At 39.3% G+C, this 18447-nt stretch overlaps 1 protein-coding gene across 1 annotated transcript in view; it reads left to right on the forward strand.

Annotated features, from left to right (window-relative positions):
* The window catches only part of LOC107670264 (rho guanine nucleotide exchange factor 26), an 82118-nt gene that overhangs the window by 14110 nt on the left and 49561 nt on the right, over positions 1-18447 (forward strand). Inside the window, exons 3-6 of the mRNA XM_016462807.1 lie at positions 3305-3356; positions 5928-6073; positions 14055-14111; positions 14945-15105. Coding sequence (XP_016318293.1) covers positions 3305-3356; positions 5928-6073; positions 14055-14111; positions 14945-15105 — 416 coding nt within the window. The remainder of the gene's footprint in view (positions 1-3304; positions 3357-5927; positions 6074-14054; positions 14112-14944; positions 15106-18447) is intronic.

Genomic DNA, 18447 nt, shown 5'->3' on the forward strand with positions numbered 1-18447 from the left:
TATTTATCAGTCTGGCGAGTAAACAAAAAAATGTACTAGCCAATGGCGATTCAATTGCCAAGGTGTTCGTAGAGGGCTGTGTAACGATTCACTCGTTTTCTCGATGCATCGATTACAAACCCTGACGATGCATATGCATCGATCTTGAAACATGGATTTTTGAATCGTGAATCGTCGATTTCGGACAGTAATCGATTTAAAACACTAAGAATCGAATGTATCAAAATATATACACATTAAATTACTACACGCATGACTTAATGGAGACCTTGAACAGTGTTCGTGCCCTCGCATCTCTCCTTCACGCGCTCCACTATTTACCGCCTGCAGGGACTGTCACAGGATTGCGCTCGCGCTGCATTCATCTCACTGACACATTTTTGATCAGCTGATGTGTGATCTCTCCTTAGTACTCGTAGCCAGTAATGTTAAAGAGAAGTAGTTTTGCTTTTCTGTAGTTTTTCGATGGCTCTCGGTCATACCGATGACATTACCTGAGCAGTCGAAGGCTGCGCATTTATTGCATGGACGGAGCAAAAATGTAAGTGTCTAAGGAATAGAATATGCACAGTTCCATTGAATGATAAATGTGTTTTAACAATGTCGTTCAACCGAATGTACGAAGGAAACTGATAAAATAACCAGAGCATTAACAACAACCTTGAAATAAGAGCGCGAGGATTATCTGATAATCAGATGCACGAAAGTAGCATTCGTTGCTATCAAACAGACATCGGGCGCGTTTTCTTTCAGAATCATCATTCGCCGATGGAGAGAAAAAGTTAAATACTATAGCATTTTATTGAGATAAGAAAATAATTCCTTGTAAAAAAAATCTTAATAAAACATACATACATACATCTATTGTATTTGACATTTCTGTCACTTCTGAAATGATGGCTATGCCCCTGGTGTGACAAAATGTTAACCTATACATAATACTTTTAAAGTTCTTTTTTAAAATCTTGGCTTACATAAATTTCTACATATGCCATGTCATGCCATCGCATCATTAAACTAGCATCTAACAATGGACAAACGTGTTTTTTTTTCCCTCTAACCTATTTTAAAGCTCTTTTTTAAAATCTTGGCTTACATAAATCTTTACATATGCCATGTCATGTCATAGCATCATTAAACTAGCATCTAACAATGGACAAAAGTTTTTTTTTTTTCTGCAACCTCTAACCATAAAGGCTGCTAATAATTATATTGTATTCGTGCATTTGGTCTTAAAGTGACAGCAGCCTAAAAATCTGTATTTTGTGTCTTTTGTTAATCAAACAGCAAAACACATCTTTAACAAAGATTAATCTATATTTAATTTATACAGTGAACACTATGCAGTGTTATTTTATACTTAATTATTACATTTCTGTACCTGAAAACTACTGTTAGATTTTATTTCATTTGTAACTTTGTTCTATTATGCATCTATGTTTGTAATTTGTGTAATTGTTCTTATTTTATTACTGACTGTTTACCTGTCTTTAATTTATTTTATTTTTTTTTAATTATCCAGTCTGTGACTGAAAAAACAAACAAAAAAAATAATATGATTCGAACCGTGAGTTTTGTGATCCATTGCAACCCTAGAACATAGGAATGACCTCCTGTCGTGGACCACTGATTACTTTAGCATTTAGAACTGTTTATATTCTGTGTGGTGGTTCACAGCAGTGATAGAAGTTTTTTCATTAATGCACAATATTTGCCACCTTAAACTGATTTACATTGGTATTTTTTATGTTTAAGGCCATTTTCTCCTAACCTTATTGCATGTACAGTATGTCATCTTTTATATACATTTTTTTTAAATTTAATAAATAGTCAATTAGAATAATAATACACTATAGGCTGTTACCAATCAAATTAAATCATTAACAATGAAATCCTGCAAAAGTGGCACAAAAGCTGCATCTAATTAAGCATTTAGATGAATTTACACTGCAATTACAACTTCATAAATAATACTGTGAGATTGTTTTAAAAGTCATATTTTCTTTCTTTTTTTTGAATGAAATGATAGCTAAAAAAAGAAAAGTCACAAAGTCATTTGTTCAGAACCCATGGCAGAAGATTGGTTTTGTGCTCAGTGACCCATTTTTGTTTTGATTTTGATGTTTGTTTTTGGATCATTGTCCTGTTGGAAGATCCAACCATGGCCCATTGTATGATTTCTAGCAGAGAGAGTCGGCTTTTTTTTTAAAAATTTTTGTTATCATCTGTTGCTGTTTGATAGAATCCATGAAGCCATGTATCTGAACAAGATGTCCAAGATCTCTGGCAGAAAAATAGGCCCACAACATTAAAGATACAGCAGTATATTTAATTTTACACATGGGGTACTTTTTTTATCCCTATGTGCACCAAACCCAACTTCAGTGTTTGCTGCTAAAAAGCTTATTTTTTAGTTTCATCTGACCATAGAACCTGTTATTAGCTGACGGGAGTGGCACCCAGGGTGGTCTTCTGTTGCTGTAGTCCATCTGCTTCAAGGTTCGACGTGTTGTACGTTCTTCTGCATACCTCAATTGTACCGAGTTGTTATTTGAGTTACTGTTGCCTTTTTTGGCAGCTCAAACCAGTCTGGCCATTCTCCTCTGACCTCTGGCATCCACAAGGCATTTTCACCCCCACAGAACTACCGCTCTCTCCATATATTCTCTTCTTATGACTATTCTCTGTTTTGCGTGAAAATCTGAGTAGATCAATACTTAAACCAGCAACAACAACCATGCCATGTTCAAAATCACTTAAATCACCTTTCTTCACCATTCTGATGCTCGGTTTGAACTTCAGCAGTTTGTCTTTAACATGTCTACATGCCTAAATGCATTGTTGCTGCCATGTGATAGATAGGCTGATTAGAGATTTGCGTTAATGAGCAGTTGAACAGGTGTACCTAAAAGGGTGTATATACTGTATATTTAATGAATGACATAACTTAACAACTTAACTCTTCATTAAGTTTGCGGATGACACGACTGTAGTGGGTCTCATTAGCAACAGAGATGAGACAAACTATAGGAGCGAGGTATAGTTGTATTTTATATTTAATCTGTATATCTGTATTTATGTTCTACTGTTAGTGTTATCTGTATGCACCAAGGGTCTGAGAGTAACGCAATTTCAATTCTCTGTGTGTATGTGCTGTACATGTGGAAGAATTGATAATAAAGCAGACTTGACTTGACTTGACTTGAATTAATTAATTAATTAAAGTATATGTTTTAAGGACCACTGGTTCCCAAGAAATCCCATTTGTCAAACTCAACTAATCAATCACCTGTGCTTCCTGCAGAATGTGGAGAGGAAGAAAGGCCTCCCGACTCGGCGGACGTTTGACATTGAGGGTAAGCAGTGGTCATCCTCCAGAACTTTGTTTGTGTTATTTATACAGAGCACACTCAAAAGAGACTTAGGTGAACATCAAAAAAAATTGTGCTATGGACTACACTTCAGAGATTGAACTTTGTGGTTTAGTGTATTTATGTTTATACAGTGAAGCAGGTTAACATGAGCTGCCATTTTTTTCTCAGCAGCTTATCAAATTAAATTTGGTAATAATGTCACTTTAGATGCAGTTTTTCTGCCACCTCTTTAGTGCGAAGTTAACTTTTGTTGATGCTGATTTAATTTGATTGGAAACAGCCTGATTGTCTCTTATTATTCGAACTGAATTTGTTTTAACAAAATATTTAGAAAAACAAATTAAGAATTTGACATGACAGATGACACATTTAAAGGGGTCATATGATGTTGCTAAAAAGAACATTATTTTGTGTATTTGGTGTAATGAAATGTGTTTATGCAGTTTAAGGTTAAAAAACACATTATTTTCCACATACTGTACATTATTGTTTCTCCTCTATGCCCCACCTTTCTGAAACGCGTCGATTTTTACAAAGCTCATGGGTCTGAAAAGCGAGGTGTGCTGTGATTGGCCAGCTATCCAGTGCGTTGTGATTGGCTGAATACCTCAAGCGTGTGACGGAAATGTTACGCCCTTTACCATACTGTGAAGGCGTGTCCCGGCTGGAGTGACGAGACAAAAACATTAAAACCCATTATAAACGAGGCATTTGTTGCATCCAGTGGGGACATAATTACGGATTATAGTGACTTATACTGTCTTTTTACGTGTTGCATTGCATCGCGCCACGTAAACATAAAACCATGTCTGAATTTGTGATTGGAGAAATGACAAACAACAAGCCCTACTCTACACTGCTCAAAACTCGCGTTTGAATCATCAGTGGCAAATCCTTTAAATATGAAACGTACTTACAGTCTGTGAGTCAGAACATCCGGCATTGTAGTCTACTCTTCCAGGATCAGGAAACAGTCCTCCATAAAATGCGCTGGACACATCTGAATATCTGGACCTGAATAACTGAATAACTTAACCACTGATTTCTAGTCGTGTCCTCTTTTGGAAGGCCAAACAAAGTAGTTTCGCTTTCACAACGAAACACACGGCGGGCTTGAGTGAGTGGCAGCCGGTGGGCTTGAGAACGGCGCGGCCGGCATTCGACGAAGGAGTGGCCGGCGGGCTTGCGGCAACCAAATGTCATGACCCCGGGCTGGACTCCGCTTCGTCCATAGTGAAAGCCGATCCAGCGATCCACAGCACGAAGTTGATGTATTTCCTCAGCGACCAGCACGGATCTTGCAACTTTACAGATCTTCTTTATGCACCAAGAGCTTGTAACACTTCAAAGAGAAAGGAAAAATTGAAATTGCATCATATGGCCTCTTTAATTTGGTTTGAAAAAATGCTCTTCCAAACGTAAAAAAACATGCCCGTGATTTGTTTGTAAATATTGTAACTTTGTCACTGATCAGAATATGTTCCTAAATTTTTGACTGTTCTCCTAAAATGTTTTTGCTCATTCCTTATCAGTATCTGCTAATCAGGCAGTTTTAGTGTTGGCGATGCTATGTTAATTGAGTCAAATGGAGTGAAGAAAAATTTCTGTGATTAATTAAAAAAATTTTAAGTTTATACATTTTTAGAGATTAAACACAATCAAACATTTAGGGTGTGTTCACACTTGTAGTTCGGTTCGTTTGGTTCAGTTGGTCCGGACCAAAAAGGAAAATTATACATTTGGTCCTGGTCCGCTTAGCATTCACATTGGTATTTTTGACAGCGAACCTAAAGACACCGAACCTAAAGGCATAGTGATACGTTCACAACCTGATTGGTCAGCTTGAATGACGTATATATCATGACGAAACTAACCGAACACCCCAAACAAAAGGTGCTTTAAGACTTAAAGCGGCGCTGCGGGTGTATGATATCAAAGCATCCATTAACCGATCGGTTCGCTCAACGCTGCTTTAAGTTGAACCCACCTAATGCCGTCTGCTGGACTAAGCGCGCTCATTCTTGCGTGTACATTTAATTTTATTTTCACTACCTGCAAACTCACAAGGAGCTCATAAAAGGCACTTTACCTCATGGTTGCTCCACGTTTGCCCTCTGCTCATTTTGTTTTGGTTACACTGCGTCGTCAAATCATGTCGCTTAGCGTCGCATCTTTTCATTACTTCCTGTTTTTGGTTCGTATAGAAGTATTTGGTCCGTGTTGCGTTCATATATCATTCGAACCGCACCAGAGTTCGTTTGGAAGCGGACCGAGACCCATCTTTTCAGCGGTCTTGGTCCGCTTGTTTGGTGCGCACCAGGGTTCGGATGGCAGCGTTCACACTTACTCAAACGAACCGCATTACCAGAGCAATCGCACCAGGGTTCGTTTTAATCGAACCAAACATGACAAGTGTTAACGCACCCTTAATGTCAGTGCAAACTGGCTACAGGTATGTTAAATTTGTGAAATGTGTAGTTTAGACTCTCCCGTCAGGTAATCATTTCTATGAATGTTTTCGTAGTCACAGTTTTTCTGTGTTTCGTTTTTTAGAGGAAGAAGTTCTGTACCAGAATTACCAAGAGAAAGCGCTTCACAATGATTCTGATGAGGACGCTGAACCCAAAGAACCTCAGCCAATTGAAGGCATTGTGGTCCAGTACAAACCCATCCGCACTTCCTGGAGTCAACTCAGTGTGGTGAGGAGCTATAGGCACACATTTTAACATTTTGACGTGTTAACATTTTTAAGTTTTGACGGACGCAAAGTTGTTTTTGAAATGCAACACACTCTATCAGCGTTCAGGAATGCTGATATCGCAAGGAATGTCATCCGACTCTGTTTTGCTGGGTGTCCCAGCCCCAGTTTTGCTTCACAGAGTACAAGAGAATGAAAGCAGGTGGTTTTTATCCAAATGTGGGAGGGAAAGAGAAGGAGAGTGGGCTGGGATAAGCTCGTCTTTTGGGAAATGGTCAGCAAATACTGGAGAATTCTTCCCTATGAAAAGAAAAAAAAGTGGAGATGGATAAAACAGTGTAGTGACTCCAGTTATGGAATTATGTAGTCAAGTATGGGTAGCTTTAATGCTATTTTTCCACTTAGGCATTCAATTTTCTAGTGCATTTGTTTACTAATATCCTGGTATTTTTAATCAGGAATGTTCTGATGCAGATAAAATTGAGAGAGAAGCAAACTGGATCACTCTAGATTGCCATGAATCAAGAACCACCAGCAGAAAGAACGAGCAAAAGAATGAGGAATGCTAGAAAACAATAAGTAAAAATTAAAAGTGTGAGATGCAAAGCAGAAAATATATTTCTAGGGAAACAATAAAAAAATATACTGAAAGAATGTGGAGTGACATGAAAAAAAGAAAGGACAGAGTGTATGAAAGGAATAAGGGAAAGTGTATAAGGCTGGAGTTGAGGGGTTGTGTGGTGTACTGTCAATTTTGGCAGGAGGGCATGCAGTTTTAAAGTAGGGTAACAAATGTATCCATCTGTAAAAACACCATCACATACACAAACAATACAAGTGCAGATAAGAATTTAGATTCATACTAACAACTATAAACACTTGATCTATCATGTGATTTTATTGCCATATGTTTGAATTTGAAGAAACTATAATACATTTAGGCACACATCATTTACTCACCCTTATTTCATTCCAGACCCATAGGATATCTTTGATACACAAATGGCAATCATTTTAAATGAAAGATGAGAGATTTCTGTTGCTCAATTGAAAGTCCCCAAAACTTTAATGCTTCAGAAAGTTCATAAAGACAAAAATGTAATTAAAATGAATTAAGTGATATAGTCCAAGTCTTCTGAAGAGACATAATCAGTTTATATGTTGAACTTATTTAATTTAGGCTTTTATTCACATATAAACATTGATCAATGGACATACATTAAAGGAATAGTTCACCCAAAAATGAAAATTTTCATTTTTGGGTGAACTATCCCTTTAAGATCATAAAATATGGTAAATGGAAGCTCAAATGTGTTTACTCAACCCTCTACAGTGTGAACGCTAAGAAAAACACAAGACACAGGACTGACATTACTCCCTCCTCCCTGAAGAGGGGTGGGAGCTCTGGAGGCCCCTCAGGACAGGCTTACACGGGACGGCAGGCCTCCAGAGCGGTACCCGTTCCGGGACCCATGGCGGATCAGGCAGGTCAGGGCGCCATGGTGGATCAGACAGTTCAGGAAGCCATGGCGGAGCAGGCAGACTAGGAAGCCATGGCGGAGCAGGCAGCTCGGGGAGCCATGGCGGAGCAGACAGTTCAGGAGGCCATGGCAGAGCAGACAGTTCAGGAGGCCATGGCGGAGCAGACAGTTCAGGGGGGCCATGGCGGAGCAGACAGTTCAGGGGCCTCGGGCTGGACGTGGGAACTCGAGCCCTTTCAGGAGCGGGCTCAGGGGCTGGAGCCCTTTCAGTAGTGGACTCAGGGGCTGGAGCCGACACTGGAGCGGACTCAGGGGCTGGAACCCACAGTCTCTTCCTACACATTCTCCTTTTATACTCAGAGGTGAAGGAGACTGCTGCTGTCAGCTGAGGGCTTGGGAGTGAATTGGCCAGTGGGCTTGACTGTGGAACGGCCGGCGACTTGACTGCTGAGCGGCCGGCGGGCTTGAGAGTGCAGCGACCGGCAGGCTTGATGGCGGGCTGGTTCTGGATCGGGGCCGGACGCTCTCCAGACACCGGTGGATCCCTTCCCTCTAGCTTAGTCCAGTGGTGTCTGGGAGGTCAGCGGGGCGGTAGTAATTTGCCCCGATCCAGAACAGAGAGTTAAGAGTGGCGTCATCTAACGCCGTCTTAACGGCGAGCCCACAGAACTCCCTGGTGTACTCCACAAACGGAAGATCTCTGCGGGCTAGGGCGGCGAATCTCACGGTGATTTCCATGATCGTGGAGGGGAAATACAGAAAACAAAACACTTTCAAAAAAGGAAACAAAAACAAGGAGAAGGGGCACCGCTTACTGTTTGGTCCTGTGTTCTGTCACTGTTATGCTGCTGTGGAGGAACGAAGGAGCACGGAGACGAAGAATTGCAATAATCACAGTCTTTTATTATATCCAAATTGGAGGAAGCACAGGGGAACCAGGAGACACAAACGCAGCATGAGGAATAGATGTTTAACACAGAACGAAGGACACAGGGCTTAAATACCAAGGAACTAATTGAGACACACCTGGGAGCAATGAACACAATCAAACACAAGGGAAAACTAGGTCACGGAGCACATGGGGAGCACGTTTTACTTCTAATTATTAAATTTCTATCTTATTATAAGTTTAGTTATGCTTTCAAATGATATATCACATATGAATGTATCTTCTTAAAATATATAACGTAAAGATATATACAGTATATAATATATATTTGCATGTGTGTCGAATAGTCCATGTAACATCAGCGGTTCAACATTAATTTTATGAAGCTACGAGAATACTTTTTGTGTGCAAAGAAAACAAAAATAATGACTTTATTCAACAATTTCTTCTCTTACGTGTCAGATTTCGACATGCATTCATGAGAGTACCATGACGCATGCGTGTGCATTCCTCTGTTTGCAGGTTCTACATTAGAACGCCGGCTCCCGCGTTAGCAGTACCACGCGCATGCGTCGTGGTACTCGCCTGAATGCGCAGCGAAGACTGACACGGAAGAGAAGAATTGTTATATAAAGTTGTTATTTTTGTTTTCTTTGAGCACAAAAAGTATTCTCATAGCTTCATAAAATTATGGTTGAACCACTGATGTCACATGGACTATTTTAACAATGTCCTTACTACGTTTCTGGGCCTTGAACGTGGTAGTTCCATTGCTGTCTATGTAGGGTCAGAAAGCTCTCGGATTTCATCAAAAATATCTTAATCTGTGTTCCGAAGATGAACAAAGGTCTTACAGGTTTGGAATGACATGAGGGTGAATAATTAATGACAGAATTTTAATTTTTGGGTGAACTATTCCTTTAATATTTTGAAATACCAGAATCAACACTAATATCTGTAGAGAGGGTTTTAGCCATTGGACTATGTAATGCTACCTTAAAGTCTACATAATAAAGCCATAGTGTCAGCAGTATGTGGAGTGTTTAAACGTTATGGTGGCTTGGGATTGTGAAATTACAAAATGTGTTAAAAAGACTTGGTGACTTGCCTGGATTCCTTTGTAATGCACATATGTTTACGATAACTAGACCATTTTATCATAAATGATGTCATGAGTCAACAGTCATGAGAGTTCTCTGCTGCTCGCTGCTCTCTGCTCTCCATATTCCCTGGAAAACTGGTGGTAAAACTTCAGTCCTCTGCTTTTCATTTCAGTTTTACTTGGATTCTCAGAAATCATTCAATTCCTTCCAGCAATTCGGAGAGGTGTTTAGAGACGGGAAGGTACACATTTTGAGGTCATGTTGCGTCACCTCATCTACTTATTTTAGTGCCCTTGGCAGCTTTGTACAGGAACCTGGACAAGAGTAGTCTGGGTGGAGTTGTTATCAGACATTTCACCACTCCTAGGTCTGTCTCTCACTGTCACAGTCCTTCATGTTTGCTCCCTAATCTCAAAATGACTTTCCTTTTGTGTGGCAGAATTATTATTTATTTTTTCTGTAATCACTGGTAGAAGGGTAAACTGTGCCAAATGGCTGTGTGGGCAATTCTTCAGTGGTGAAAATGTGTGATAGAAGGGTCAAAATTAGAGTCAAATATTTTGGCTACTTTTGGCTTGTATTGCAGGTGGCCTTTGGCCATTTGAGCCAGTTTCCCAATTTGTGTCCTCAGCCTGATTTCCTCTCTTACTGTAAATTTGATCCCAGCTAAGGGCATGTTTTTTGCACAAGGACCCAAAAAGGTTTTACTTAGCGTTGATTTACTTTTCCTTGGCCTGTGCGCTATTGTGCCTTTATTACCTTGTTTTTCTGACCTGGGTAAGAATTATCACAATGTGCCTCAGGTGTCTGTGGTTTTGCAGGGGGAAATGGCATAAGGTCAACTGGTTTAACTGTAATTGACAAACGGAAGCTCCATGCACTGTCAATATGTTTGATTGATTACCATTACACTAATGCTACACCAACACACACATGCCTCACATGTTGGTATTAGGGGTGTAACGGTACACAAACTTGACAGTTCGATACGTACCTTGGTTTTGATAACACGGTTCGGTACAGTTTCGGTACAGCAGGGGGAATAACTAAACATATATATATTAAAATTCTACAAAAGGCACATTTAATGTCCAATAACGAATTTTTTAGCAAAATGGCATATTTTACGAGCTGTTTTACTGACATCTTTCTAATGTTGAAACACTGATTGAGCGATTACATGAGGCGCGAGATGTTCATTTATGTTTATTTCGCGTTAAAACTAGTATAAAGAGGAAGCGATTATCACGCTCACTCGCGCTCCACGCTGCCGTTTGAACTGAGGTGTTTATACAGCGATCTGTTGCGCAACATCAAAGAGCGCCAAAATGGCACTTATTGTTTGAATTTCCTGAAAAAAGGACATAATTTGAAAGATGAGACTTTGTTTCTTAAGTAACAATACTTAAGAAACTGGAAGTTTCCAATGAAGTTCCGCTCGTGCAGAGGTTAAAACAACGCTCTGTTTGTTTGGTACACATGCGTACCGAACCGAAAGACAATTTTCGGAACGAAAAGGTGTACCGTTACACCCCCTAGTTGGTATTGAATATATTAAGGCACAAAGCATACACACACATGTTGAAAAGCTTTGAAGTTTTGCTTTATACACAGGACACATATGTACATTCGTTTTCTGTCCATTAAAGATAATTGTGCACTTAAAGAGTGGCAGTCTGGTTACAAAAGAGGCTGATTGTTGTGAATTAAGCCATTGAGAGACTCAGGACACTTTTCTCTAAAGCTTTTGGTCCAGACATTAGTCCATTTGATGTCTCCAAGAAGTATCCAAGCTTGTTTTAAACTTACCATTAAAGGGGTCATATGATGCGATTTAAATTTTTCCTTTCTCTTTGGAGTGTTACAAGCTCTTGGTGCATAAAGAAGATCTGTAAAGTTGCAAAGACTAAAGTCTCAAATCCAAAGAGATATTCTTTATAAAAGTTAAGAGTAAACCACGCCTACCTAAAACGGCTCATTCTAACACGCCCCCACGTCTATGTCACGATGTGGGAAGATTTACATAACGCCGCCCAAATGTTCACGCAAAGAAAGAAGGCGTAACTTTTATTCTCGCTGTAGTATTGCTGCCGCCATGTCGTGAAGACGCTGTGTGTTTTGTTGTGAAAGCGAAACTACTTTGTTTGGCTAATGTTCTTTTTAGCAACATCATATGACCCCTTTAAATATACCATATTGATATATAAAAAAAAAACAAAGAGAAAGAAAAGACATTTCATTTTTTGATATCAACATCATAAAATGCATTAAACATTACATTACACCAGGGTTTCCCAAAATGGGCTTAATGTAAGAACTGCAGTGGGTTTGTGAGTTGATAAAAAGCTAATAATTAAATCATAAAAATGTAAAATACAAAAATAAATAAATAATTTAAACACTTGGACATTAAAAATATAAATATTCTAATTGTTTACCTGCATGTCAGTGTGACCATTAACAACATCAGAGAACTATAAACATTGAGAATGTGATGATAAATTATTTGAAATATAAACTTCCTCAGAGATATTTCATGTGAATATTTTATTTTAAGAGGTTTGGCTAACAAAAATGTTTGGGAATCCCTGTATTATATGAACAAACATTATTAAACATAAAAACAATGACAATACATGCCCAAAGTCTTCTAGGTTTGAAATATTTTTGTCCAGACTTCCGGAATCAACAGTTACTGAAGGTGTTTGGTAACTTGCATAATTATTTGTTTCATACATTGTCTAATTGCTTGAGAGGTGCTTTCCCCCTCTTAAATTTAGAAGCATGGTTTGCAAGAGGAATCTCTGCACTTGGTTACAAAACATTTAAAGCCATTGTTGGTTATTTTAAATATCTGAAGAGTAAATTCAGGCTTCAGTTTGATTAATTTATTTAATAACATGCTGTCAGTTGAGACAAAAGTTCCCGGTGTTTTGGACCATCTTTCATACCGTTACTATGGTTACCAGAGTTAGAATACAGTTGTGACTTCAGCTGTTGAACAAAACATTTAAACACTCACACATGTAAGCAAATGCTGTATTCAGTCTGAAACAGTGACTGTGAACGCAGCCATGTTGTTTGCAGTTGTTGTAAAAGCAGTCTGTCCTAACTATTTGAAGAAGATTAACCTTGCCTCTCATACATATGGCCAGATTTATATGGAGATAGAATTGCTGCTTAATTCCAAATAAATAGATTACGATCCATAAATAAATGTAAAGAGATTAACAAACATTAAACATATTGACATGGCAATTTAACCTATTACACAAACAAATGTTTATTATGAGGCTGAGTTCAGTTATTTATTAGTCAGTTACTTATTAATGCTTTTATTTCCATATTGAATAACATGACGCTTCCATATCGCGTTTGAATCCAGTATAGCGTTGTTCCCATATCCGTGATTTAAAGCTCTGTTTCTCTGGCATTTTCAAAGGCACGTTAAATATAATACTGTGGCTTGGCATGATACACAGTCTAATGGTCTAACGAAATCCAATTTTAAACATCTTTTACTGTACCCATTTTATGGCCCTTATATTACCTATTTGAGCCAATGCAGATGAATGAAGTTATCTCAGGATGAGACCGCCCTGATTGTAAAGCAAAACGTGATTGGCTATAGCGAGATCGTGCTACGATTGGTCAGCGAAATGTGTCTGTTATCTGATTGGCTTGAGTAGACGGTGGGTGGAGTCCACGTATTTGTGGATTGTCAGCATGTCTCGACTGCAAGAAATGTTTCACGATTCACAAATGCGTGCAGCTATCTACAAATGCACAGGACGCGATTCACAAATAAATGCCAGGCAAAGTTGTGGTTGTGACATAAATACATATTGGTGAATTGATTTTATTTATTTGTGAATTTAATTCATGTTTGTGAAACTTTAAGATTTATTTGTGTATCTAATTCTATTTATTTGTCAATATGTTTAATTTTTGTTAATCTCTTTACATTTATTTGTGGATCATAATCTATTTATTTGGAATTAAGCAACAATTCTATCTCCATAGATTTACTAACAGTTTGCCCTAGCACAAACCCTCTATTGATGTTAAAATACTACAATTTGGGATTTGCTAATGACATGCATGTAGGACTCTCAGATGCAAATTTTACGGGAAGGGAGTATTTAAACAAATTATGCAAGGTCATTTTCTAAGGTTTGCAGTAGTCAATTTACTGGTATTTGTGACCAGTTATTTAATGACCAAAATCATGTTTGTGCCTGTGTTGTTAGTAGATAACCTGCAATGATTTTTATCAGCTTTGCTTGTTTGCAAACCTACACTAATTTGCTCTGCTGTTGGTAGATTGTGTTGGTCATTATGGAAATGATCTGCCTGCATCTTTGTTCTTTAACTTGTGCTTTGTCAGTAGATCACTCGCAGATTAGTAAATCTGGCCCTAAGTGTTAATGCATTCTGAAAGGTGTTTTTTTAATGTATAATTAATTTTCATTACTAAGTGAGGTGCTTATCCTCGACTCTGTATTCCAGGTTAAAAAAAGTGGAAAGTTTGAGATGTTAAGTCAAGAAGAACGGAAGCGACAAGAGGTAAGGTTCCACATGTCGACTTTCCTAACTTTCTCATTCTCTTTTTCGGTCTTGCTCATATCAAAGAGTTTTAAAAGACATATTATTTAAGTTTGAATTCTCTGCTACTTCGCTGGAGCCCCTCATTTGCCAGTTTGTATAAAACATTAAAATCTGACCTTGCACAGGCACCCTGAACTTTATCTATTAGTTTTGCATTAAATTTCACAAGTCATATTTACTCCAAACACATTAGGCTGATAAAGGATGATCATAAAGGAACTTGGACAAAACAGACTATATAATAAAAGATCCATATAAATTATTATTCTACTCTGTCCAAAGTTTGCAGTCAGTAAGATTTCATTTTGATTTATTTTAGTATTTTTATTTTATTAAAAATGTATTTCATTCAGCAAGGATCCATTTAATTGATGAATAGTGACATTAAAAAAAAAATCTTGTTAATGCTGGTTAAATGTTGTTCTTTTGAACTTGTAATTAATCACAGGAATAAATTACATTTGAAATATATTAAAATAGAAAACTGTTATTTTAAATTGTATTATTTCACAATAGTACTGTTTTTACTGTATTTTTGTTACATACATGTTTGATATAGTAAATGTTTATTGAGCAGTTCTTCAAGCTTAAGGCAAGTACAGTTTAAATATGAAAAAAGGTCCAGATATGTAAAAGGTACTGGGAATTTTCAGTTCTGTGTCAGCTGTCACCTGTTATTATCCATCTTTTTGTCAGCTAGGAGAGATCCTCAGAAATATGTGTATGATATCTGTAGTAATTGAACCTGGACAGTTGAAATGCAATGTCTAAATGACATTTCTTTCCCTCAGGCCATATTTGAGGTCATCTCATCAGAGCACAGTTACTTACATAGTTTGGAGATCCTCGTCCGCCTCTTCAAGAACTCAAACGAGCTCAGTGAGACCATTAACAAAACGGACCATCACCATCTCTTCTCCAACATTGTTGACGTCTGTGAGGCCAGCAAAAAGTAAGAGCTTCTCTTGACTGAACCTGAGATAAATTTGTGAAGTTTGCTGATAGCATCTCTGTTAGCTCTGAGAGTTTGCTGATATGGTGCTGATATATGGCCTTGGAAAATTAAGGTTTCAATTTCCACAATGAATATGGCAACCTGAGTGTGCTGACATCATATACTGACATGAGCTGCTAATTTTGGCTGGTTAGGTATTAGGTCTTGTCCTGGCATGCTATACTACATCATATTTACTGGAGTTTCTCAAAATGCTCAAGGGAAGTTGAAGATTGCCAGTGCATGTTTAATATATGAAAATTTTTATTTAGATTTTGACATGTGAAATGCTCAATACTGTTCCCATTCAGTTTGTAACAACCTGACCGGGGTTACTGCTTTCGTTGGGACAGTTTGGAGTGGTGTAACATCAGCACAACATGTTGGTATTAATTATTTCCAACGCCTGCTGGTAAATAGGAGAGATCTTTTTTAGTTCATTGTCCTTTTTCCACCACTTTTGAAAATTTGGTACACCATCAAAATTCCACCATGTCCATCAGATGCTTCAGGTAATAAAGGAAGCTGAAACTCAAAACCATTACATTTGCAGAGACAGATGTTATTTGCTGTTTCAACAGTCTTTTTGCTCCTGGCTATTTTCTATTGGATGATATGTAGCATGTTTAGTTTACGGGCATAGTCAAGTCACCTTTATTTGTATAGCGCTTTATACAATACTGGTTGTGTCAAAGCAGCTTTACAGAGTCAAACAGGAAAATAGTTTGTCACTGATGCAAGAAGACAATAACAGAGTAATTTTTCAGCTAAAGTCAGTTCATTGACGATTCATTGATGTCATCATCCAGTTCAGTTCTCTTCCAATAGTGTCTGTGCAATCAGTCAAGCGTCCCCAACTAAGCAAGCCAAAGGCGACAGTGGCAAGGAACCAAAACTCCATCGGTGACAGAAATGGAGAAAAGAAACCTTGGGAGAAACCAGGCTCAGTCGTGGGGCCAGTTCTCCTCTGACCAGACGAAACCAGCATGGCGTGGTTTAATTCCAGGCTGCAACACAGGTGCAGAGGTCTTGTGCCGATGGTTGTCAAGGTGACAAGGTCTTCGCAAGGGATCTGTCTCTGGGGAGCATCTAGTTGACATGGTCTCCGCTGACATTCAGGGCTGTAGAGGTCGTCTCTAGGTGCTGATCCACCATCTGGACTGCCATCAAGTGTTAGACAGTGTTTTAGGTTATTACATGCAGAGGTTTTTGGTCCAATAATTAACACCTCTGTTTTTTCAGAATTTAGCAGTAGGAAATTACTAGTCATCCAGTTTTTTATATCAACTATGCATTCCGTTAATTTTGCAAATTTGTATGTTTCATCGGGCCGTAAAGAAATATAGAGCTGAGTATCATCAGCATAACAGTGAAAGCTAACACCATGTTTCTTGTTGATATTTCCCAAGGGCAACATGTAAAATGTAAAAAGCAACGGTCCTAGTACTGAGCCTAGTGGCACTCCATACTGTACTTGTGATCGATATGATATCTCGTCATTTACTGCTACGAATTCATGATGGTCAGATAAGTAAGATTTGAACCATGACAACGCAAATCCACTATGCCAACATAATTTTGTAGTCTGCTCAAAAGGATGTTGTGGTTGATAGTGTCAAACGCAGCGCTAAGATCCAGTAGCACTAATAGAGAAATACAACCACGTCGGATGACGATTTTGGAAGTAAAGAAGTTCATAAAGGCATTACTTTTGTGCTGTTGGGAAATCTCTGCATCTGTTGATGCTTTATTTTTCATTAATTTAGCCACTGGGTTGTGTTTGTTCTCTTCTAAGAGAGACGAAAAGTAAGTAGATCTAGCAGTTTTTAGATCTTTTCGATAAGTAGAATTACTTTTCCACCATGCAATATGAAATACCTCTAGTTTTGTTTTCTTCCAGCTGCGCTCTATTTTCCGGGCTGCTCTCTTTAAGACGCGAGTGTGCTCGTTATACCACGGTGTCGAACTGTTTTCCTTAATCTTCTTTAAAGGGATAGTTCACCCAAAAATGAAAATTTGACGTTTATCTGCTTACCCCCAGGGCATCCAAGATGTAGGTGACTTTGTTTCTTCAGTAGAACACACGTGCTGCGGGGTTCGTGCAGGGAAGGGCAGTGGTCAGGAAGGAAGGATCCAGGTAAGGGGGGAGTCCGTCGGCCACACGCGCTCCCCTCTCCGGTCCGGGGCACGAGGGGCGGCGGCTTCTTTCAGCGGCTTCGTCCTTCTCTATGTCCACGGCGCTTGAAGGGACTAGACGGCCCGGCATCCTTGCCCGACGGCCATGTAACGGGTGCGGTTCTCGTCCGGACTGCGGGTCTGGCAGCTCACGACTCTGGCGGCACGAGAGTCCCTCTACCTCCTGGACCCACGAGGACACCAGCGTGCATGCACGGGGAAGAGACCGGTCTCCCGAGGAGAGGCGTGCTCGGCATTTAAACAGCGGCGGTGATGAGGCCCCATTCGGTTCAGGTGTGCCCCATCACACGCGGCCAGCCCTGGCTATTTCAGCGCCCCTCCTCTCTCACGCACCCACTCATGTCGGGAGCCTAGTGATTAAGGGACGGCGTGATGCTGATAATTAGGGGGAGGCAGCCGACTCGTCACAGTGTGTTGATATCCAGCCGAAGAGCAATCATCCGTAACTTCAGGCGAGCAGGCTCAGAAGTTGGGAATATGTGGAAAGTCACCACTCCCGAATGAGTTCGCGCGAATATACGCGCGAGAGATCACTTCCGGCGCTTGTGTAAACTAAGCCAGAGTGCGTACACACCTCACGCACCGGAAGCTGTGCACGCGCCCAAAGACAGTTGGACGTAGTGGTGTATTAGAGGTAAAAAATGATATAAATACTGTTCGGTTTCTGGCACAAACCGATCGTTTCGTGTCTTAGGACATCAATGTGTCGTCACGAGCCGCAGGGTTTAATTTGGATTTGTCTGTGCATGTTTTTTTTACTCTCATAGAGTTTGTTGCCATTGCCATGCATTATAAGACTGATAGACTGCAACGGTTGGACTTAAAAATCATCAAATGTGTTCTACTGAAGAAACAAAGTCACCTACATCTTGGATGCCCTGGGGGTAAGCAGATAAACATAAAATTTCATTTTTGGGTGAACTATCCCTTTAAGCGTAAAGGAGCAGCCGTATCTAAAGTTCTAGAAAAGAGAGATGTAATAGTTTCTGTTACATCTATTGTAACAGAGCTATTGGATATGCTGAGGGATTGAGACAAGTCAGGAAGATTATTTACAAAGCAGTCTTTTGTGGTAGAAGTGATGGTTCTACCATATTTGTAACA

The sequence above is a fragment of the Sinocyclocheilus anshuiensis genome, unplaced genomic scaffold, assembly GCF_001515605.1.
Source record: "Sinocyclocheilus anshuiensis isolate Anshui unplaced genomic scaffold, SAMN03320099.WGS_v1.1 scaffold1017, whole genome shotgun sequence".
Taxonomy (NCBI): Eukaryota; Metazoa; Chordata; class Actinopteri; order Cypriniformes; family Cyprinidae; genus Sinocyclocheilus; species Sinocyclocheilus anshuiensis.